General features: G+C 39.9%; 1 protein-coding gene across 2 annotated transcripts in view; it reads right to left on the bottom strand.

The window, feature by feature from the left end:
- Positions 1–4,756: 4,756 nt before the first annotated feature.
- The window catches only part of SOS1 (SOS Ras/Rac guanine nucleotide exchange factor 1), a 90,738-nt gene continuing 71,789 nt past the window's right edge, over positions 4,757–23,705 (bottom strand). The window contains exons 16-22 of one of the 2 annotated variants that reach the window (XM_032790829.2): positions 22,683–22,845; positions 20,759–20,876; positions 17,660–17,832; positions 16,707–16,823; positions 16,233–16,497; positions 14,355–14,473; positions 4,757–10,254 (exon numbers count right to left, since the gene is read on the bottom strand). In XM_032790829.2, coding sequence (XP_032646720.1) covers positions 9,760–10,254; positions 14,355–14,473; positions 16,233–16,497; positions 16,707–16,823; positions 17,660–17,832; positions 20,759–20,876; positions 22,683–22,845 — 1,450 coding nt within the window. In that variant the 3' untranslated portion in view covers positions 4,757–9,759. The remainder of the gene's footprint in view (positions 10,255–14,354; positions 14,474–16,232; positions 16,498–16,706; positions 16,824–17,659; positions 17,833–20,758; positions 20,877–22,682; positions 22,846–23,705) is intronic. The other variant, XM_032790831.2, reaches the window with a different exon arrangement.

The following is a 23,705-nucleotide window of genomic DNA, read 5'->3' as shown; positions in this document are numbered from 1 at the left end:
CACGTGAAACAGAACAGTGCTCCTGTGGATTTACAATACTTCAGCCAGTTCCTCTGATAACACTTATTTTACACTGCATTGCTGCACTAGACTTCATACATCGGGAGAGGGTCCTACTGCTCACAATCCCCACCCATCTGACAGAGTTCCTTCTGATCCCATCACTCCATGAGTCTTGCTCTTGCAAGTAACAGGAAGGATTGCTGAATGTAAAATTTCAGATAATCATGGGAATCACCATGTTGAGAAGAAAAAGTAGTTTCTCAGATGCCTGAGAAAAATAATTTAAATTAATTGAAAGAAATACGAAAGGAGAGAACTCTGCATCTTGCAGCTATTGGAAGTGTGACACTGATGTTTCAGTTTGTGGAAAAGGTCCTGTAATACAAAATGTTGAAACTGCCAAACAGAAATCAAAACACAAAAGCTGTTACAAAAAGTCTAAACATTCCAAGTGTTTTCAAAAGTTTATGGCCCACCCTTGACAGAGTTACTGCAGCAGAACTCACCAAACATTTCCTGTGGTCAGGCACCACCACACCACTCTGATCTAAGTGTGGACTGCACAGCGGAATTTTCAGTGAGTTAAAAATGGCTAAAAGAACTACATTTGTTATCCGATGGCCACTGACTCCTCCAGCAAAGGTTCCCTGAAATGCTCCCCGCTTGTTTTAAGGGATTTCCATTGTGTTACTGGTATTAAATATTGTCTCTTAGATTTTTAACAAAGACTGTCATGGAACGTCCTAAGCATTCGCTACTAATACAGGCAATAGGATTGATGACTTCAAACTAAAGTGATCGAACAAGTCAGCACACAGGGAGACAATGTGTGTTAAATATTCTAAATGTGTTTTCCAAAACTGAAAGAGAGCAACAGCGATCTTCTTGCTGCCATGTGTTTAGTTTATGTCAACACAAGATTTGCAATGACCAAATGAAACATTGCTGTAGAAAACCTAGTTTAAACATTTACAGCCATTTTAGCATTTGGTCATGGAGAGTTCAACAACTGGCAGAGTTTTGCGAATTTGCTGGGATAGAACACAGTAAAAGTCTATGTTATGTTATGTAGTCACACCTTGGCTGTCCTTGTACTTGCTACTGACTTACTGGCGGTGTATTAGAATGGGCTTGCAAGTTACTTGCTATCTTTGGGGGAAGGTGAAACCCCTAAAGTAATCTGGGATAGTTTTGGAGACGAAGGAGGCAAGAACGAAATTGCTGAATTGTACTGTTTCTTCTTGAGTCAGGCTCTAAAATAATTCAGACAGTAGTGAAGCTCTGGAGTCAAACTCATTCACACTAACTTCATTGTTTGAACTGATGTCCACAAGAAACGAGAATGCAGTATAAATGACAAATTGTATGGTTACTTTCTGAACTCCAAACTGAAGAATCTCAATGAAAGTTAATGAAGGAATTGTGTGAAACAGATTTTCTGCTTTTTTAATCACTGAGCTCAAAAGCATTTACAAAACAGTTATGACCTCACTGAAAATAATGTGCACAAGAAACTGTCTGTCTTATCATTGCCAAAAGTTTTCTTTTGAAGAGTTTACAGAAGCTGTTGAAGTCTGCAAAACTGATAGTTATTGACATGGATGAGTTATATGTGAAAAATTGTGTACAATCAAAGTCATGTCATCTCCTAAATTTCAAGACCGTTCAAGTGCTGATGAGAAAAACCTCAAGATTTTCAAAATGACAAAGCCAAATAGATGTGAAAACTTAAAGAATTTGAATAAAATTGGTTCTTACATACTTTCCATTTCATGTAGCAATGCATACACTGAAAGGGTAGTTTTGTTAATTAATTCCATCTGACAAGATGAGAGTAATTGACTGGACGTGGACACAGTGAAAACCAAACGACAGAGTTACTGCAGTTTTGAAAATGCTGAGTTCAAAAACAAGTTTCCAGTATTCCTCAACAATAAGATGCTATTAGAGTCTGCCATGCTGGGAAAAAAAATACAAGTAGTAGACAATTTAAGGTTCATGCAATACTTTATGAAATATTTTTTAATTGAGGGTTTGTCCTCATTTTTAGCTGCAGTAAGGAGGACTTGGCCTCCTTTTTCAGTTCCCTGTGATGGCCACCCTGTGTGTAACACCCCAATGGCAGTGTCACTGGGACCTGACACCCTTTCGTTTAGAGATTATGTGCCCAGCTGTGTAGGGAGTGCCTTGATGGGGAGGCACCTTTAGCTGGGTGAGTGGGCAGGGGGGGAAGAACATCACACAGCAGAGGAATATTGACCTAGGATTTTAAACTGCATCAGAGATGTAACACAGTGCCATTACCAAGGGATCTGCTGCTTGTGCCTTTAGGTCTCCTGCATGAACAGGCCTTTCCCCTCCATAGTACTAAGCTGCTCTTACATCTCCGGAGAGCACCAAGGAGCAGGCACTGGCAGAAACTTGGGAAAGGAGGGAGCCCCCGTAATATCTCCTGGGTCAAGAGAGGGGGAGGTACTCTCAGAATGGCAAAGCTGGCAGATGGGAGCAGCTGAGAGCAACCTGGGAAATGTAGACACTTGTTTCCCTGTAACATACTTACTGTTTTTAGCTGCTGTTTTAGTGAGCTCAGAAATTAACTAGTGGATGGTATGTTTCTGCTCCTGGATCACTTCTTGTCCCGTTTTGCAGTGTCCTTGGAAATGTCACAGATTCCGCCTGGTATCAGCTCCATGTCTGCAAAATGTAAACAAAATGTGTGAAGGGTGCTCAGCCCTTGGCTTGCTCACCCTGCGTCCACAGGCTAAGGCCCAGCGCTTGCTTTGAGACAAGTGTGCTCTAGCCTTGTTTCCTTTCTGTAGCAAATAAACTTTGCTTTTAAATAACCCTAAGGTCTGGAAAGCACTGGTGGTTTTTTGCACTGCCCGCTGGCTATGGGGCACGCTGCCCCAGCCAGAAGCAAACTGACATTAAGAAAGTCAGGAGCAAAAGGGAAGAATAAGCCTGCACCCCTAGTCAGAGGGAATGGAGTTGTCTCTTCTTTCTTGGAAAGAAGTTGCCTTGATGCAGTCTGGGCACAGGAGAACCCAGCACCCACAGGGGCGGAGCTATTGGTTGCATAAAATTATTCCCCTCCAGCAAAATGTGTCTCAGACATTCACCCTAAGGGGTTTCTCCCTTTGTGTTCCCATAGCACTAGTGATTCAACACCACCTGATCACCTGCAGGGGGCACCAGAAATGGGGGATGAGCACACTGGCTGGCTGGCTTTAAGAGAGTCCCATCATCTGGCCTTGGTGAGAGTGGCTATAAAGGGGTGCGTGAGAGTCATTAGGTAGCACAGTTCCAGCTAGTGTGAGTGTAATTTACAAGCTGAAGGAGTAGCAGGAAAAGGAATTAGCATAAGGCAACATGGCTCCCTAGCATTACAGCAACTAAAAGGCCAGGAATTAGCATAGGGATGCTCCATCAATGCCTTAGTAGATGGATGGGTTCCACATCACCAAAACCTGAACTGCAAACTCCTTCCCAAATCCCCAACACACCCAGGGCCCGTGACCCTCATTCCCAGGGGTAGCCAAGCATTCAGCTGACTGACATGTCCCAAATGATTGAAACATACAAATATTCAAGACTGGGATGGCTGAGTGGATTTGCTTTGGGATACCAAGCCACTTACCACTTAAAATCCAAACCAAGTCAGTCCAACCAAGCATATGACAGCTGTTCTACATCCTGTATGTCTGAAGGGGCCAGGCCAGCTCTTCACTGAACAGGAGTTCACATCCCAACTGGCACCCACGCTGGTGGTTTCACTGGAGAGACAAAAGACTGAATGAACATGGAGTAGTTCGAGGTACAGGTCAGATTTCACCTAGTGCACTGCCACTGACTATACTATATGTTTGGTGGAGAGTGGATTTTTAATTATTTGAAAGAAGCTTAAAAAGATTCTGCTTTACTTTCTCCCTCTTCTTTCAGACTTCAGTGACTGTTCAGTACATGTTTTAGAAATATTTTTTTTAAGTCTCTCTCTCTCACTCACGCACACACAGTTCAGAGGAAGTCAGTGTCCCACCACTAACTGGAAATGACTAGAATTTTGCTCCCATGGGCAAGTGATTATGGAATTGCCCATTATGAGTGAGGTTTGTCTTTTTTTGTTTACTTGGTTTTGAATATTGTTGAGTTTTGGTCTCCCCTCCCACCCCCCTGAATGTTTTTCATGAATTGCTATTCAGCAAGTTCTGATGGGTGTGTGTGTGTGTGGGGGGGAGGTGTACACTTCCTTCCAAGCATACAGTTCTGGTTGTTAGACAAAGGATATTAGACAGAATTGACCAGTGATCCACTCTGATCTAGTTCAACATCGAAACAGATTTAGGCCCTCTCTCTCTAAGATTATATAGGCATCTGTGCATTAAATTTCAACAGAGTGAATTTTATCCCCAAGTTATCAGTTCTTTAAAATAGGAAGTTAAAATGGAAAGCTGCAGAATGAGAGAAACGAAATATAATATCAGTCCTGCAATTGCTGCAGTTGTAAAATATTATAAATGCATTCACTTTGTTTTTCCCACTAAGTGTATTTTGCATGCTTCTCCACCCCTCTGCAAAGTTTCCATCATGGGGCTATCATGTCCCAGTTCTCAAATTACTGAAATGATTACATATAACTCTGCAGAAGACTGACAAATGTCCTTAATATGACGCACAGCATTAATCTTTCACAATCACTGCATCAGACTAGTGAGAGATTCATCCTATCTTACATATGCAAAAGTGTACACTTACGGGATATGTAAGGCATTTTTATTTTTAGAACATATCTTTTTAATGCCGAAAAATAACAGCCACTATTAATTTTCACTTTAAATGCAATCTGAATATCATTGCAGACAAAGCATACAAAGATCACCTACAGACATGGTTAGGTACACAGGTCATAAGACATGCCAGTTAAAGATTACCGCTTTATTCTTACATTTGGGTCGGACTGACATCGCTTTTTGACATTTAATCATTTTAGCAAATAACCATGCCATTAAACAAAGGCAAACGCACATATATACCACAACACACAAACTTATCAAAACTTAAAATTTGTACAATTTACTTTGACAAACAGAAACAGGCTTGTTCTCTAGTAAGCGACCCAAACAAATTTGTCCAAAAGAACCTCTCTGTCCACATAATTTACCTTGTTCTGAAAAAAATTACAGATGTTCTTAATAAAAAGGCACATTTGGCAGCTACTAAAACTGGCATGCATCTGGCACAGGATCTCCCCCCTGCCCCTTTCAACCTTTCAGTCACCTGGTGCATGACATCATGTGTTTGTTTGTTACGGAGTCAAATGCAACCTTATTCCTTGTTCACTTGATTTTGCAGCAATTGGCTACTTAATGCACTATTTTTCATTAAAGGCAAAAGAGAAATTTGCTCACAGTTGACAGAAAAATGCACTTTAAGGTTTTTTTTTTTAAAAAAGGAAAATAAGGCATGAAATTTACAAACCAAGTTACAAGTGCTTTTATAAGTGTATGGGGCCACATGTTTCTTTCCTTAGCTAATAGAGCTAAAAAGACTGCAGCCCACATATCAAACACTGTTGAAATAGGGTGTTTAAAGAGAAAAATCTAAGAAGCGGCCCATTTTTTTTCTGCTTTAAAAATGCATTTTTCAGCAAGACCCTCCCTGTTAGCTGAAAAAGGTATGAATTTTGAGAGGGAAACCAAAGCGTGATTTTTACATACCACAGACCAAGTGCACTGATCACAGCAACAAAGTATTAAGGAACATTGTTACGAAGACAGACATTGATTAGCAAGGGGGAGTTTTCCTGGTGGAGTCTCAATGCACGACTGCTATGAACGTGGAAGGTTGCTTACGAGATTTGCTATGCTAGGATAAGACAATACCAAGAGCAGAAAGAACTGGAATTTCTATTGCCCGGCATTAGCCCTGCTACAGGGACTGTGGCAAAGCTGGTTCATTTAAACAGCCCTAGCGGTACCAAAGAAACACTTCCCTGAATATAGGAAAATAGAACCATCTTTCAAAAGAACACTAAGGGCCTGATCCACAGCCTGCTAAAGTCAATGGAAAGACTCCCACTGATTTCAGTAAATTTTGGATAGGGTCCCAACTGAGTAAAAGTGATCCTAGAGTTTACTGGTAAGAAAAGTCTGATTTAAGATTCTGCCTGCATAAAAGCAACAAACTATACAATCGACAATTATGATAAACAAAAGCTCGAGAGAGTAAAGGCATAACTGGATTTGTGTTGGGGGCACAGACTTCTCATTTCTTTTTTAAAAACGATGGTTAAACAAGAATTTAGAAACAATTGCTAGAGAGAACAAGCGAAGTGGTTTCTAGTTTATGGGAGCATTCTCAATGATTTCATGGTATTGATTCTGAAGCAAAGACAAAATTCTCTCCAAAGAGAGACTGCAAAATCATGCCTGGGTTGTTGAGTGCCATGACAACAGTAATTCTTTGCCTGACAACCATGTGTTAAAATAACTTTTCCTTGCTCTTTATTATAAGTTTAACTTGAAATAAAAGTTTTCAGCATCTGAAACACTAACATTTACAAACTACTAATGGAGAACTTTTCTTTTTAACACCCAGTTTTCACTTCTGGGGAAAAAAAAGATTGGATTTCTTTCTCCTACACCGCTGCACTACACTCTAAATCAGAGATACTTTAGGGAGAGACTTCAAACATTGCTCAAATATTGCACTTTCATGTCTCATTAATGGACTTCGTTTCTCCTATGCCCCCTCTCCACCCTTCACGCAAACACCCAATGGCTGAAAACCAATACTCTGCACCAGTGCAGTTCTGACTTGTGAGCAATGTCAGACTTTTAATTTGGGTTCAGCAGTAATACAGAAATCCATTTAGCCAGCTGTTGGTTTAAGATGCTTCATCATTCCTTGCTATTATTCAAGATCATTTTATCAAATAATCTGGCAATATGACCAATTAAAATGATGCCATTTTCCCTGCCATTTTTCAGGGATATTTGCTTTAACCCCCATAATCAGTAATCAATGCAAACTTGTCCAAATGTGAAATTCTTCCATGTTACTAAAAAAAAAAAAAGTTATTTCTTGAAAATACAAATAAAATTTGACAAGTTCTGAGAGAGGCCAGTGGCTCAGCAGTTGTGTTCAACATTCTCCTCCTAGACACAAGGATTTGATTTCTGGTACTGGTTTGTCACACTTTGTGGTTCAGGCAGCACATTGTAGGTGTGCCATACACTGGTAAATAGCAGATGATTGAGCAGTGTTGCTGAGCTCCGAGGGAGTTTAATCTAGGCTTTTATATGACCCTCATCACCAGAGCGTCTAATCAACTTCTACGGATTTTTATCCTTGACCCCACTGTAAAGCAGGGAGGTATTAGCAGTATTTTGCAAATGGGGAACCGAGGTACAAAGAATATTAAATGACTTGTCTTAGTGCACACAGGATGGCTGGGGCTGGGCCAGGAACTAAATGCAGGTCTGTGCCATATCACTGCAGTACCCTATCCACTAGGCCATTCTACCTATCTAGCCTACCTTGGTAATGACAGGGGCCATGGTTTTGAGTGCAGAGGACAGGCAATAGGGTTCTGAACATCTTACTAATATTGGAGAGCTCCTTGGCTTTCTCCTGGAAAGTCAGCAACTTTTAAGACATTGCACCAAGGGTATTCATTACTCTTGGTTAGATTTGAAGAACTGGGAACTTCACTTACATTTCTTATAGGATAGGATTAAATAAAGTACATATGTAAGAATGTCCTTCTCTGAAGCTGAGTTTATAAATCTTACTTATAAAGGAAAAAGGGACATTTTTTGGTGGAGGCGGGAGCAGAAAAACATGTTTCAAAATAGAAATGTTAAAGATATACACAAATATACAACTGACAAATTCTCAATGTTTGGCTATGACAAAATATGCTGCTTAATCCTGTTGAAATGAAAACACTTTTTGAAATGTAAAGACCAAACTGTAGTATCATGGTGCATATTCCACTACTCTAATGGCATTGCAGAAAGTTACTAAAATAGTAGATTTCCATCATCATTTGCTCTACTAAAACCATCTCTAACGACTCGGCGTTCTGGGTTGCTGAAATGTATTTTGTTTTTATCCAACAGGAAACATGATATAGTTTTACTACGACCCATGACTCTTATTAAATAAAGATGAGATACTGCACACTGCACAAACATTATGGTAGAGGAGATTAATAAAGCTTCTTTTCTTCAATAACTGGCATGCATTACTGTCACAGTATTGGTTAGAATCAGAAGAGTAGTACACAGGTTTAGGGATAATCCATGTCATGATATTTCTGCATGTAAATGTTCTGTCATGTACATTTCTGACATAGTAAAGAGCTACTGTAAAGATTAATAGTTTTTAAGACAAAGTTTGAAATTCTATAACAAACTACAGACACGTCTGGGAAATTTAAAAACATGTACAGTAATTCGCTTTGAGAGTAACCCAGCTTTGTCATTCTAACTAAACTTTGTTTCACATGCCAAAACCTGACTTCTCTTTAGACTGTTCTTTATTACTAAAATACATACACTGAACTACAAAAAACGTTTACCACAACATGTGCTTTTATCCCCTTATCAGCGTTTTTAACTGGAAAACTGAATTGTACATTTGTCCATGTAATAATTTAACGTATGTCAGCCAAACAAATGTGTATCTTTATTTCAATTAAATTAAAAACAATCTGCAAGCATATTTATGCAACATTCACTATATACACATGACTTATGCAAATGCAAGGCAATTCTACGTATGCTGATTAATCCATGGTTAGTAAAACATGACAGCAACGATGGAAGATGGCCAGCGAGTGTTCTGTTTCACAAATGACTGTTTTCATGGCATGATTAAAGAAGAATAATTACAAGCCATGAAATGGATTATCGGTAAACCTTAAAAAGAATGTGATATAACCTAGTATAGATTAACAGTCTTCTAAACGTAGCAGAATATTTCAGACAATAGTGCTGTTTTTTAAAATTTTGCTGTCATTTTAATGGCATAAGACTTTAATCTGCTCTGTTTAAAGAAAGCAATAATTACCCATTATGCTTCCTGGCAATAATTTCTTTTTCAACTGGCCCCATAATATTTAATAATAATAATATTAAAGTACCTCTCTGGTGAAGCCTAGGTACCCAGACTGTTCACTGTAACAATTTGTAAACAGGACCGCAATACAGTGCTACGCCTTAGTTCTAACATGCTTAGGTACCACAGATCTTCCTCACAGTCCTTTTCATGATTTTAGGAGAGTATTTTAAAGCAGGGAGTAAAGTAAAAAGGAAATTAAGAAGGATATAAAGTTCCCTGTTTGAGATTTTTAAAAAAGTGCATAATGTTTTCATTCTAATAACTGTGTTACTGTATAGAACTGATGGATACAAGACTATATTTTCCATTCCCGTACTGGACATTAGAGATCATTACACAAAACACGGTCTCCGCTTATTGGCCAGAAAAGTCCCTTGAGTCAGTTTTCTGGTACAATCAGTTGTCCAGTTACTTTAGAACAGCATCCTGCATACTACAATAGGAACCGTGAGTTTATCAGTTGATCACGTCTGCTTCTGCAATTCAGTTTCTGTACACTGCATTCCCTACCTAGCATAGTTTTTAATGCATGGAGTATTCATCCAAACTCCTTAGCGCTACCAGGTTCAGTGCATCCATTGCCAGCAACAGACATAGTGCCAAGAAAATGCAACTCCCAGCACAAGGTACAATTCAGGAGGAGTGAGCGTTCTCCAGCAAGGGTGGTCCGTCTCGGTGCATCGATGGATGGGTGTGCTCCCGTTTGTAAGTTTTTGGAGGAAGCTTTGGGATATGTTGAGAAGTGCTTTGTCGTGGAGGGACAGGTGGCCCCTCAACAGAATGGAGGTCCACGTCCTGTGGTATCAAAGGAGGGGATGGCAGATGCCTCCGTGCTACATGTGGAGAAGGTGTCTGAGGGGGTGGGGGAGTAAATGGAGAGGGACTGTTTGGAAAAAAGGTATTGCCAAGTTCACTTTTTCTACCTAAGGGCGGTGGCTGGAGATGTAGTGGTGAACTAGAGAAAACATCAGGAGTTCGCACAGGTTCTCGTGGTGGTAATACAGGAGGGCTTTCAGGAGGATCAGATATGGAGGTCCGCTCTGGCACGGAGTATCTTGGTGAATAGACTTTTGATGTTGGTTGTCGAGGAGGAATTGCTGGTGGACTGTCCAGATGCGCAGAAGTAATCTGAAGTATACAAACATTTAATTTAAGGGTTATCATCTGTATTATGACAGCCTCAACACCTCAGTCAGGATCAGGGCCCTGGTTGTGCTACATGTTACATGAATATGTTCAAAGACTAAGTCCCTGCCTCAAAACACTAGACATAGCCAACAAGTGTTAAACAATTGGAGGGGGCAGGGGAGAGAGGACCCAGGCTGAGAGAGGATGAAGATACATGGCAGTGGGGGACAGGGAAGGAAGTACTAGAGGCTTCAGGAGGCACAGTGGTCTTGTGCTGCACAGTTTCTAAGCTAATACCAGCTCAGCTGGGGCACCTCTTGCAGTAAGAGGCCTAGGAATGAGTAAAATGCAAAGGCATGTACCCTCTAGAGAATGAGAGGGAAGAGAGAGGCAGATACTGTTTAATAGGAAAGGGAATGAATGATGTTTTGTCCTGAAGAAAGAATAAAGGGTGGGATCTTCAAAATTACCTAAGTGACTCAGTTGTATGTGTCCCACTGACAGCCAACCAAACTCTAGCATACTGTACGCCATTGCCAGCTAAGGGCATTATAGAATACAGTACGACAACGATCAGAAAGGCTAAGGCACAAAATAAATTACATCTAGCAAGGGACATAAAAGGCAATGAGAAGAGGTTCTTTAAAAACATCAGGGGTGAAAGAAAGGGAAAAAAAAGGAAAGCACAGGTCCTCTGCTTAGCAGGAGAGGAGAACTAATAACTGATGGTATCAAGAAAGTTGAAGTGTTTTATGCTTATTTTGCTTCAGTCATCCCTAAAAGGGTTAATGGTGACCAGATACTCAACACAATTAATATTGACAACAAGAGGGAAGGAATGCAAGTCAAAAGAGGGAAAGAACAGGTTAGGTAATCTCCCTAGGAAATGTGTTTCCTGGCAGTTAGGAAGTTTTTCCTAATATCCAACCCAAACCCCCTTCGCTGCAATTTAAATCCATTGCTTCTTGTCCTGTCCTTAGTGGTTAAGGAGAACAATTTATCACCTTCCTCGTTGTCACAATCTTTTATGTACTTGAAGACTATCATTTCCCTCCCCTTTCTCATCTCCAGACAAAACAAGCCCAATTTTTTTCAATTTTCCTTGTAGGTCACGTTTTCTAGATCTTTAATTATTTTTGTTGATCTTCTCTGGACTGTCACGATTTTGTCCACATCTTTCCTGAAGTGTGGTGCCCAGGACTGGACACAATATTCTACTTGAGGCCTTGTCAGTGCTGAATAAAGAGGAAGAATTACTTCTCATGTTTTGCTTACAATATTCCTGCTAATGCATCCCAGAATGTTTGCTTTTTTTTGCAACAGTGTTATACAGTTGACCCATATTTAGTTTGAGATCCACTATAACACCCAGATCCTTTTCTGCAGTACTCCTTCCTAGGCAGTCATTTCCCATTTTGTATTTGTCCAACTGATTATTCCTTCTTAAGCGTAGTACTTTGCATTCATCCATATTGAATTTCATCCTATTTAATTCAGACCATTTCTCCAGTTTATCAAGATCCTTTTGAATTCTAATCCTGTCTTCCAAAGGACTTGCAACTCATCCCAGCTTGGTATCGTCCACAAACTTTATGAGCGTACTCTCTATGCTACCATCCAAATCATGAATCATTTATGAAGATACTGACTAGAACTGGACCCAGGACAGATCCCTGTCGGACCTCACTTGATATGCCCTTTCAGCACGATTATGAACCATTAATAACCACTCTGAATAGTTTTCCAGTCAGTTGCGCATCCACCTTATCGTAGGTCCGCCTAGGCTATATTTCCTCTAGTTTGTTTATGAAAAGGTCATGTGAGACAGCATCAAACGCCTTACTAAAGTCGAGATATAGCCCATCTACTGCTTCCCCCATCCACAAGGGTTGTTACCCTATCAAAGAAGGATATTAGGTTGTTGTTTTTGAAAAGTTCAGGTTGACTGTTACTTATTACCTCATTTTCTTCTAGTGCTTACAAACAGAATGTTTGATTATTTGCTCCACTATATTCCTGAGTACTGAAGTTAAGCTGACAGGTCTTACCTGGGGTATCCTTATTTCCCTTTTTATAGACAGGTACTATATTTTGCCCTTTTTCAGTCCTCAGGTATCTCTCCCATCCTCCATGAGTTCTCAAAATTAATCACTAATGGCTCAGAGATCTCTTCAGCCAGTTCCTTAAGTATTCTAGGATGTATTTCATCAGGCCTCGCTGACTTGAAGACATCTAACTTGTCTAAGTAATTTTTAATTTTCTTTTCCTATTTTAACCTCAGATCCCACCTCATTTACACCGGTGTTCACTATGTGAGTCATCTGATCATGGCTAACTTTTTTAGTGAAAACTGAAACAAAAAAGGCATTTAACACTTAGGCCATTGCTACGTTTTTCATTATTGTCTGTCACTCATTTAGTAATGGGCCTACATTGACTTTGGTCTTCCTCCTGCTTCCCATATATTTGTAAAATGTTTCTTGTTACCATTTATATCCCTAGATAGTTTAATCTAATTTTGCGCCTTGGGCTTTGTAATTTTGTCTTCACACACACTTGTGTTTTTTCATATTCATCCTTTGTAATTTGACGTAGTTTCTACTTCTTGTAGGACTCTTTAGACTTTCAGATCGTTGAAGATCTCTTGGTTAGTGAGGATGATTTCTTACCATACTTCCTATCTTTCCTGTGCATTGGGATAGCTCGCTCTTGTGCCCTTAATGATCTCTTTAAAAACCTGTCAACACCTCTGATCTCTTTTTTCCTCGCTGACTTGTTTCCCACAGGCTCTTACCTACCAATTGTCTGAGTTTGCTAAAGTCTGCTTCTTGAAGTCCACTGTATTTATTCTGCTCTTGTCCCTCCCACCATTCCTTATATCCTTTATGATTCTAATTTCATGATCACTTTCACCCAAGCTGCCTTTCATTGTCAGATTCTCAACTAGTTCCTCTGTTTGTCAGAATCAAATCTAGAACAGCTTCTCCCCTAGTCGCTTTCTCTACCTTCTGTAATAAGTTGTGTCCAATGCATCTAAGAACTTTTCTGATAATCTGTGCCCTACGGTATTACCTCCCAACAGACGTCTGGGTAGTTGAAGCTCCCTATCACCACCAAGTCCTGTGTTTTGGATGATTTTGTTAGTTTTTTAAAAAAAGTCTCATCTACCTCCTCTTCCTGGTTAGGTTAGATGTAAGGTTTACTTGGTCATGCCTCAGTACAAAGGGCTGGACTGGATGATTTCTCGAGGTTCATTCCAGCCCTATATTTTTATGATTCTATGATCCTATGCCACTGACAGCCAACAGGACTACAGAATATTGTATGCTGCCAACAGCCAAGAGGACAGTACAATACCGGTCACCACTGACAGCCAATGGGACTTGGTCTCTTATATCACTTCAGTGGTTTTGATAATTTCACCCTAATTTTCTAAGGCCCTGAATAATCTCACACTTGAGTCAAAAGAGCTTTGTCAATGCCTCCAACAAGTGCAGGATCAGGTCCCAAATGAAGACCAATGGTCAGACAAGCATATACAGTAAGAGGAAAGAGGAGAGATCGAGTATGAAGGCAAGCAAGAAATGGCAACCAGCAGAGGAAACATTACACAAGATGTCATTAGGTTAATACGTTTTATTTCATCTTTTAGGGAAGATTGTAGGGTTTAAGACTTCTCACATTGCTGCTATTTTTTAGCACTTTACTTCCCATATCCTCCTTTTGGACTATCTTCCTGGACAAGGAGGTTTACATGAAACCTCAAGTAATCCCAGCCAATGCCAGGATAGGAGCAAAGAAGCTCAGCGCAGGAGAAGAAGAAACATTGCTCACCCTAAATTTAGACAGTTTTGCTACTATTGTAATTAGTTTTAAGCCCGGGGCAGATGAGAAGATGTTGCACAGAGCTGTCACTGTGCAGGTGTGAGGCATATAGCTCCTTATTCTTACCCATCTAATTGAACTAACAAGGTATGACTCTTTAAAAGTTATTTTCCCCTTTACCCTAACCCTCACTTTTCAGGCATTGGCTTATATGTGAGGTCTGATTTGGACGTTTCACCTGAATGCAATAAGTATTGGGCCCACACATTTCTCACCTTTGATGGCGATGATTCTGCTGGGGCAGACTCTGGTCGTCTCCGTGGAGGAACAGGAGGAGGACCAGAAGTTTCATCAGAGATTTTGGTAAAGCTTATGGACGACACAGATGCAGATCCTGATGGATATTTAAAAAACAAAAACCTTCAACATGATGTACTTTATCTGCCCTTTACTCATCTGATTGCTTTTAACGACCACTTAATTAGCAACAATTTGATTTTACTGAAATACGAATGCAAGGGAGATAATTCAGCACACCATCATCATGTCTTTGTCTTGCTCATAAAAGAACAGCTGTAAAGTATGGAGATACTTTAGTTTCACACAAGGAAGCTACTTATGAAATATATATTTTATGGGAGGCAGCGTGACCCAGTGGACAGATGGCCCAGCAGATAGGGCACTGGAATGGAGCTGAGGAGATCTGGGTTCTATTCCCAGCTCTGACATTGGCCTGCTGAATGGCTTTTGCTGTGGGCTAGTCACTTCACCTCCCTGTGCTCCTGGTATATTAATCTGAAAATGGGGCTGGTGATATTTATCTCCTTGTAAAGCATTCTGAGGTATACTGATGAGAACTGCTCTAAAACTAGGTATTATAAGTGCACTATAGAATGAGTAGCCCTCTTTGCCTGGTAGCGAATGAAGTGAGAGGGGGAAACTGATGTATTTGTATGTCTAGGAATAACTGATGGATTTGGTGGAGGGGGGAATTGTGTGCAATTATTCTTCAATTTCATGCAGTCTTTGTTTTTTAACTCTACATTTTTCTTGAGAACATTTAGGCAGGTCTGGCGGCATAATACTTCTAAGCTCTTATCTAGTGCAGTGGTTCTCAACCTTTCCAAACTACTGTACCCTTTTCAGGAGTCTGATTTGTCTTGCATACCCCAAATTTCACCTCCAGTTAAATATGACTTGCTTACAAAATCAGACATAAAAAAACAAATATGTCACAGCAAATGATTACTGAAAAATTGTTTACTTTGCATCCTGTCTGCATGAAACTTTAGTTTGTACTGACTTTGCTAGTGCTTTTTATATAGCCTGCTGTAAAACTAGACAAATATCTAGATGAGTCGATGTGCCCCCTGGAAGACCTCTGCGCACCCCCAGTACGTGTACTCCTGGTTGAGAACCACTGACCTAGTGCTTTTCATCAGCAGATCTCAAAGTGCTTTACAATGAAGGTCAGTATCATTATACCCATTTTGCATGTATAGGGAAACTGAGGCACAGGGAGGTGAAGTGACTTGCCCAAGGTCACCCCACCAAATCTGTGGCCGAGCTGGGAATAGAAATCAGATCTTCCAAGTCCCAGTCCAGTGCTCTATCCACTACACTGCCTCCCTATGAAATAGGCAGAAGAGGTAAATTAATTTTTATCTTCATTGTTCAATAACAGACTATCAGTCAGCCTGTGTACCAACTGCAAAACCCTGACACTGAATTCACCACAAACTTTCCATCTTGCCCATAATTTTTTTAAATGGAAGTTTAAATTCTGGAGCACAATTCTGCATCAAGGAGTGGTTTGACAGCAAATTCTATTGCTGCAGCATCATGGAATACGTGGGGCCCTGGACGTATCCTTTTCCACATTCTGCTCTGGCAGAATCTGGAAGGGAACATGGAATGACGTGCAAGCGAGATTCCTAACCTAGCCTATTTCTCACTTGACAATAAACTTAAAGATAATAGTAATCTAAGTAAAAATGCACTGAAACTCTCTGCCATTGTGCAAGAAGGCAACAGCACCTGCAGATAGATCATTTTGGTCCTTCAAATTTATTATATCAGTTTACATCATAAAATAGCACAAACAGTTGTGACTGTCCTAATTATTTAAATGCATTCCTAGCTTTAGCACCTACTTGAATGAAAAGGACTTGAAGGATCTGAATCAAAGACGCTGCAGACATCTGTAGTACTGGAAGTAGCAGAGGCAGGGGGTGGTGTCAGTGGTGTTCGTGGAGAGTTTGGTGCAGATGCTGTACTTTCTGACTCACTCTCAGGGATGCGACTGTAACTAATTTTTCTTGGCTCCTGTTGCAGTGGTGTAGGGTGTCTCATGGTACCTGGCCTTGGGTTTGATGGACGAACACCCGGAGATTTGAGGGAATAGTTGTATTTTTTTGGCTGCAGTGATACCAAATATCAATATTGTGCAGTTAAAAACCTTGCAGTGAATTGAAAGTATACATTTTAAAAATCAAATTACCTTCATCTCCATCACAAAATCAGTTCAATGCAGCTTCATCATTATGCATATAAATTCTAAAACAATCTCTGCTGCATTGTGGGAAACATTTTTGAAGTTAAGAAAAAAATAAAATCTGAATACTAACAAATCTTGGTGGAGGCTTGGAATTTCGCGGCTCTATTTCTAATGACTTGTTGAACAGATAATCTGTGAATTCTTTCTCCATGCTATTTCCCATTGGATTCAAATTTTCAAAAAACCTCTGAAACACAGGAAGTTTAGGAAGATTACATCATAAGTTACCTTCATGGGGCAGATTCTACATACGTTATGATACAATTCGTCCCAGTGGTTTCAAACGCACTATGTAAGTACTATTCAGCAAAGGTGAACTACATGAAATCTAACTTAAAAAAAAAAAAAATCAGTAAAAATCCAACGTAACTGATAATCATTTCAGAATTTCCATTACTCTGACAAACCAGAGGCAAGATCTTGCAAACTGCCAGCACACAGAAATCCACTGACTTGGGAGAACATCAGTAAAACCCACATGCGTTACCTCACCTCTCCTTAGGACTTCCCTACAAGGAGGAAAACGTGGTGCTTTAAGGCAGGTATGTAAGAAATAAATTACAAACAGGGCTGAAAGTGCCAATTTATATTCAAGATTTTTTTTCTTTTTAGGATTTGTAGTAACTTCAATATAGAAAGGAGAAGTCATATTTTAATACAACAGAAAAGAAAACTACCTAAATTCTGCTTCTGTCAAGATAGCAACATGCAGGATTTTCACTCATGGATCATGGAAAATGACATAGCTCTTGCAGAGAGCTTTGCTGACCTCTGCAAAGAACGAAGAGGCCAGAAAATTCAGTAGGCTAAGGTACTGGGAGTCAGTGTATCATGCTGGTCAGCAGATGAGGAGCCTCATGTACTGCCTGCTACTACAGGTGTCCTATAGTGTGAAAAGACCTATGAGCAAGGGACATCCTGCACTGTGTCACACAAAGCTTGAGACCCCGGAGCAAACAGCCTGCTCTACAGATTCCTTTGATTCTCTCTCTCAATATTTCAGCATAAGAAAATGCAACTTACTCGGATATCAGCTTCTATTCGTAAGCAGTATGGCTGGTTTTGGTACTGCTGGATCTCCCCGGTTATTTCAGCTACTTTCCTTCTCTTGCTAAAGTTTATAAGTTCTTTTCCATGTCGCTTTAGAAATTCAGGGTTGCCTTCTTCTGTTTTCAAGATGTTAGTCAAATAAATTCCTAAAATAGTGAAGAGAAGAAGAACATTCAGATACTACAGTACAAAACTATGAGGAAATAAAGAATACTGCTGGAATATGAAGCCCTTTTAAAGAATTAAACTTGTGTATTTTAATTACTCAGGCCTGACCTATACTAAAAAATTAGGTTGGCATAACTACATCGCACAGAGGTATGAAAAATCCACACCCTCGAATGGCATAGCTAAGCTGACTTAAGTCCCCGTGTAGCAATCAGTAGGTCAAAGGAAGAATTAGTCTGTCATCCTAGCTACCACCTCTCGGGCAGGTGGATTACCTATGCTGATGAGAGAACCCCTCCCATTGGTGTAGGTAGTATCTACAATGAAATGCTACAGTGGCACAGCTGCGCCACCGTAGAGTTTTAAGTGCAGGCATAGCCATAGAAACAAAATCTTCTCTATCACAATCCATGACAGAGTTGTCTGCTTTACAAATAATGGCAATTTCTTAAACCTTTCCTTGAAAACTGCCTGTTTTCATGAGAATCTCAAGATCAGTCTATTAACCTACCTACCACTTACAAAGCACATGCCACACAGGGAAATCTAGTTATGTTTGAATGTTGTGAGGCAATGTAATTTCATTGAGCTGACAGAAGTGGAGAGTTCTAAGTGTTTCCTTCCTCTCACCAGCATTGCCTTATTCATTCTCGGTTCAGCTCCAGCCCGTTACTGAGCTGAGCCAAGCCCTGGAGAACGGAGATGATGTTTTTTATGCCTGACGTGAAACTGATGTGGAGCTAGCCACTGTCTGCATATTGCTGGCAGTTTAGTCCATGCTGTGACAATCTTCCCTAATAGTTTCACGGAGATATTCAACAACAAGAGGATTAAAAAGAGAGAAAATGGAACCCACAGGAACTCCACAGATGAGAACCTAGACGGACGTACGTGTGTGTGTGTGTGATTGAGTCCACAGGTGCCTGGCTTTTGTAAATGGAAACCATGCTTCACCAACCTATTCAAATTCTTTGAGGGGGTCAACAAACATGCAGACAAGGATCATCCAGCTGATACAGTGGACTTGGACTTTCAGAAAGCCTTTGACACAGTCCATCATTAAAGGCTCTTAAGCAAAGTATGCAGTCATGGGATATGAGAGATGTTCCTCTCATGATCAGTAACGGGTTACAAGATGAGTAAGAAAGGGTAAGAATAAATAGTCAAGTGTTCCTAGGGGAGAGACGCAAATAGCCTCATAAATGATCTGAAAAAAAGGGGTAAACAGTGGGGTGGCAAAGTTTGCAAACAAAAAATTACTCAAGATAGTTGAGTACAAAGCAGACTGCGAAAAATTACAAAGGGATCTCACAAAAGTGAGTGACTGGGCAACAAAATGGCAGATGAAATTCAATGCTGATGAATGCAAAGTAATGCACATTGGAAAATACAATCCCAATTATACATCCAAAATGATGGGGTCTAAATTAGCTGTTACCTCTCAAGAAAGATCTTTGAGTCATCGTGGATAGTTGTCTGAAAACATCTGCTCAATGTGCAGTGGCAATCAAAAAACGAACAACATTAGGAACCATTAAGGCAAGGGATACATAATGAGACAAAAAATATGATAATGCCGCTATATAAATCCATCATAGACCCCTCCTTGAAGTTCTGGTTGCTCCATCTCAAAAAAGATATATTAGAATAGGAAAAAGAACAGAGAAGGGCAACAATAGTGATCAGGTGTATAGAACAGCTTCTATGTAAGGAGAAATCAAAAAGACTGTTCATCTTCAAAAAGAGACAACTAAGGAGGGGAATATTATATAGGTCTATGAAATCATATATTGTGTGGAGAAAGTGAATAAGGAAATGTTATTGACCGCTTCAGATAACACACAAACCAGAGGTCAAACAATGAAATTGATAGGCAGCAGGTATAAAACAAACAGAAGGAAGTACTTCTTCACACAATGCACAGTCAACCTGCGGAACTCACTGCCAGGGGATGTTTTGGCCTTCACAAGTATAACTGGGTTAAAAAAGAGTTAGATAAGTTCCTGCAGAAAAGGTCCATCAATGTTTATTAGCCAAGATGGTCAGAAATGCAATTCCATGCTCTGAGTATTCTTAAACCTCTGACTGCCAGCAGCTGAGACTGGATGACAGGGGATGGATAATTTGATAATTGCCCTGTTCTACTGATTCCCTCTAAAGCATCTGGCACTGTCCACTGTCAGAAGACAGGATACTGGGCTAGATGGACCATTGGTCTGACCCAGTATGTAGCAAACACAGAGGATTCAGACTCGGGCCACGTGGAGGTAAGAAGGAACTAGAGAGGCATCAGTCCATGCTACCCTTTATACACTTGGTTTGGAGCATGAGACAAACTACTTTGCATGTACAGGCCAATTGACACCGCTTACTAAAAAATTTCCAGACTCGGGCGCGTGGTGCCCAGGCCTATCTGTGTGTGGAATACACATGGCAACCATCACTCGAAGAATAACCATCGTTATTCCAAGTAATGTGCACATTGCAAGGACACCAACTTCAGAAAAATCGTATTTCTGACTAAATGGTCCTTCAAAAAACACTTTCTTCCCTGCAAGCAATACCTAAAGTCAGTAGAACAGATTAGAAAAAATACTTCTCTATTTTTTCCCCAGTTGTTTACTTTGCAGTCAGTTAATTCTTTCCTCTGCATATTCGGTCATATTGCCCGTTTGCGTGGATCTTTCACACAGCAGTAGGGGAGATGAAATGTTTAACAATCAGACAACTGAAACTAAGTTTAACTCCTTTTAAAAAAAACTGACTAGACTTCAAATTCAAGCTGTTCCTTAAAATATACTTCTCCCCTCTGCTTGTATTTCTGTAGAGTGCTTTAGCTCAGTCTTTGTAAAACACTAACTGACATTTCTTTTATACTGTTCATCCCGAATCAAACCTACTCACCAAAGAAAGGCACACATGGAGGATTAATGGACCTGAGTTTTGCCAAATATTTCTTATAGTGATCCTCACTCAATTCATGAGCTTCTTCTAAAATCTTTTTCTGTCGACTTGGAATTTGCTGAAAAGATATACAGATCTGTTAGTTAGGAGGGGACTGTGGTCCAGTGCCCCATCCACAAGACTAGGACTGGCAGCTGCCACGGCCTTGTTGTGTGATCTTGGGTAAGTCACAGGCCCAGATTTTTAAAGGCAAGTTTGGTGTTGCAACGCTCAGCACAGCAACATCTCAATACCCTTAAAATTCTGTGCCTTTACCAGTTTGGGCCTCGGCTTCCTCATCTGAAAAATGGGGTACTAATACTCTGAGATCTAGAGATGAAAATAGCGATATGGGTATAAGAATCAGGACGTTGAACCTCCAACCCAGGTCAGCTAGGGCTCTTACAAAAGCCTGACTTCCATACATATCCCTCAGCCCCTGACCATAATCTTGCCTTCATTTCCTCTCAATCATAATATTGGTAGCATACCTCTAAAACCTTTAAATCCTGCAAATGCCTATGGAAAACTCAGTTACGCACCCTCATGTCAGTGAGGATCAAGCAACCCAATTAAGTGGGTATGGATCCTATGCTAAAGTATATGGAGGGAACCTGCTACGAGATGCAGACTTTCTTCCTGTTTCCTGCAGCTGGCGTGTTCCACCTCTTTCCCCAGACACCCATTGCTCTGATCAATCTGCCTATGCCTTTCTGATAATCCATCTTTTATTTTCAATCTTGCTCGTTACTGGTTTCAGGGAGTTGGCTCTGGTGATTTGCCATGTCTTTCTGCCTTGCTCACCACTGTATTCACTTTGGGGACTCCTGAAATTAGAAGTAAGCACCTCTGACATTACACAGAAATTTATAGCTATACTTTACACTCTCATGCAATCTTCCACGGGTGATTTTACTTCCCTTGGGGAAGCCAGAGACACTGTACACTTATATTTGTGGTGCAGCCTGCATATTGTTGAAGTATTCGCTTATCCTGCTTTATGCACAGTAGTCCTTGCCAATGGTTCGGCTGATCTGCTACATAGAATGATCTACACTGAGGACTAAATCCTCAGATGATGCAAATAACTGAAGTCATAATTGGAGGAGTTCAGAGAGCTAGGTACAACAGTACAAACAGAACTATGCACACATATGCAGTACATCTGGGGATTCACCATCATTGTTTTTTTCCCTCCCCAACAACTCAAAAGTGATTGAAGGAATTTAAGTAAAACTTTTCAGAAACATTCATCTTTGGTCAGAGATTCAGCCCAAAAGGCAAAAGTTGTAGAAAACTGTGAGCATCTGAAAATAAGGAGTTATAATAGTGATCGTTTTGCAACCTTTAACTATAGTATTTGCTGTCACTGACCCTGTAATAAACCACCATTTTTTAGGAAGTCTAACAATTGAGCTATAACAAATTTCCTTCATCTCATTTTTTCCCTTCAGTTTTGAGTGTTGGTGCATCTATTCTTCCATATTTTTCATTAACTGTTTCCCCTTATTTGTAATGTTTCTGTATTGAATTTTTTTTTTTAATTTCAGTTGAAAAGTTTTTCTTCATCTTCCCTTTGAGACTCTGTTCTTCCTCTGTTTATTTCAGTTTTTTAACTCTCATCCATCTCTCTGCTTCACTCTTTCACTCTAGTTTTCTGCTTTATTCTCCTCAGTCCCTTCTAGTCTCTCCCCTCTGTCTTGCGATTGGCAGTGCCTGTGCCTGGACAGTGTGAATACTGAATACAAAAGCAAAGGCTCCTTCAAAGCCCAAGAACCATTTGCCACCCCTTAATGTGCTACAGAAAGGAGAAGCATTTATAGTAACAGAATGTAACTTAACTGTTTCAGTGTCTAGACTGAAAACTGAAAACATTGTAACCTACCTCAAATGTGTGATCCAGTCTATACACAGGTGAAGAGTTCATAGCACTCACAACTTCAAGAACACCATTGAAGTTATTTAGCTCCTGAAAAACTTGGAGGATCTCAATTATCCGACTCACTACATTTACTCTTTCCTCTAGGTTTTCTGTTTCTACGATGCATCTAAGTACACAAGCAGAACGCTAATTTTGTAGAAATAAAACAGAGCCAGAACTCTGCCAAGCAACAAAGATTCAGCGATAGCACAAAGTGTACCATTTTGAAATGTTTCAACAGATCCAACAAGGCCCACCAAATAACTGGAGGCAGATTTAGAAACATTTAGAACAAGTTAAGTCCCATTTCTCAGGTTAAAAAGCTGGGAATATTAGAAGTAGGCTTCAAAGGATTAGATTTTTAACAATAAAAGTTGATAAACACCGATTTCAACATACACACATAAACCAACACAAAAATGTTTCCATCAATGATGATAAAAGTTTATAGACAGGCAAGGCAAGAAAAATGCTGCTCGAGAACTTAGAGTTTGATTTAAGGACATTTACTTCATGTATTCTGACATGATGTTGACAATTTGTGTTTTAACAGTTATAAAAGCTTTAACTATCTGAATCCCAACATCTACTGTCATCAAATAATTATTGTCTGACACCCACCTTGTCTGACCTTGCAAAATTTTCCACAACTATGAAAGTTTAAATATATAAAAATTAAAAAAAAGCTTAAAACCACAATTTTGTACAACTGTGAACCTTTTTATCGTTTAAATCAAAACCAGTGCTTAAAAATAAACACATTTTTTCTGTCAAAATTATAAAAAAAATTAAAATCAAATTCTGCCAAGCCTACTTACAAGCAGTTGCTCTCAGAGGCAAACTAAACATTTGTCCATTGCCCAAGTAGCGGCTTCCCCAAGGCAAAATTTCTCCTCAGGTTACCTCTCAGGACGCATCTGAATGAACTATATAGGTCCACTAACATTCCAGAAGTAGAGATTTAAAAAACAAACAAAAAAACTCTTA

This window comes from Chelonoidis abingdonii, chromosome 3 (genome assembly GCF_003597395.2).
Source record: "Chelonoidis abingdonii isolate Lonesome George chromosome 3, CheloAbing_2.0, whole genome shotgun sequence".
In the NCBI taxonomy this organism is placed as follows: domain Eukaryota; kingdom Metazoa; phylum Chordata; order Testudines; family Testudinidae; genus Chelonoidis; species Chelonoidis abingdonii.
This window is presented reverse-complemented; position numbering and strand designations above follow the sequence as displayed.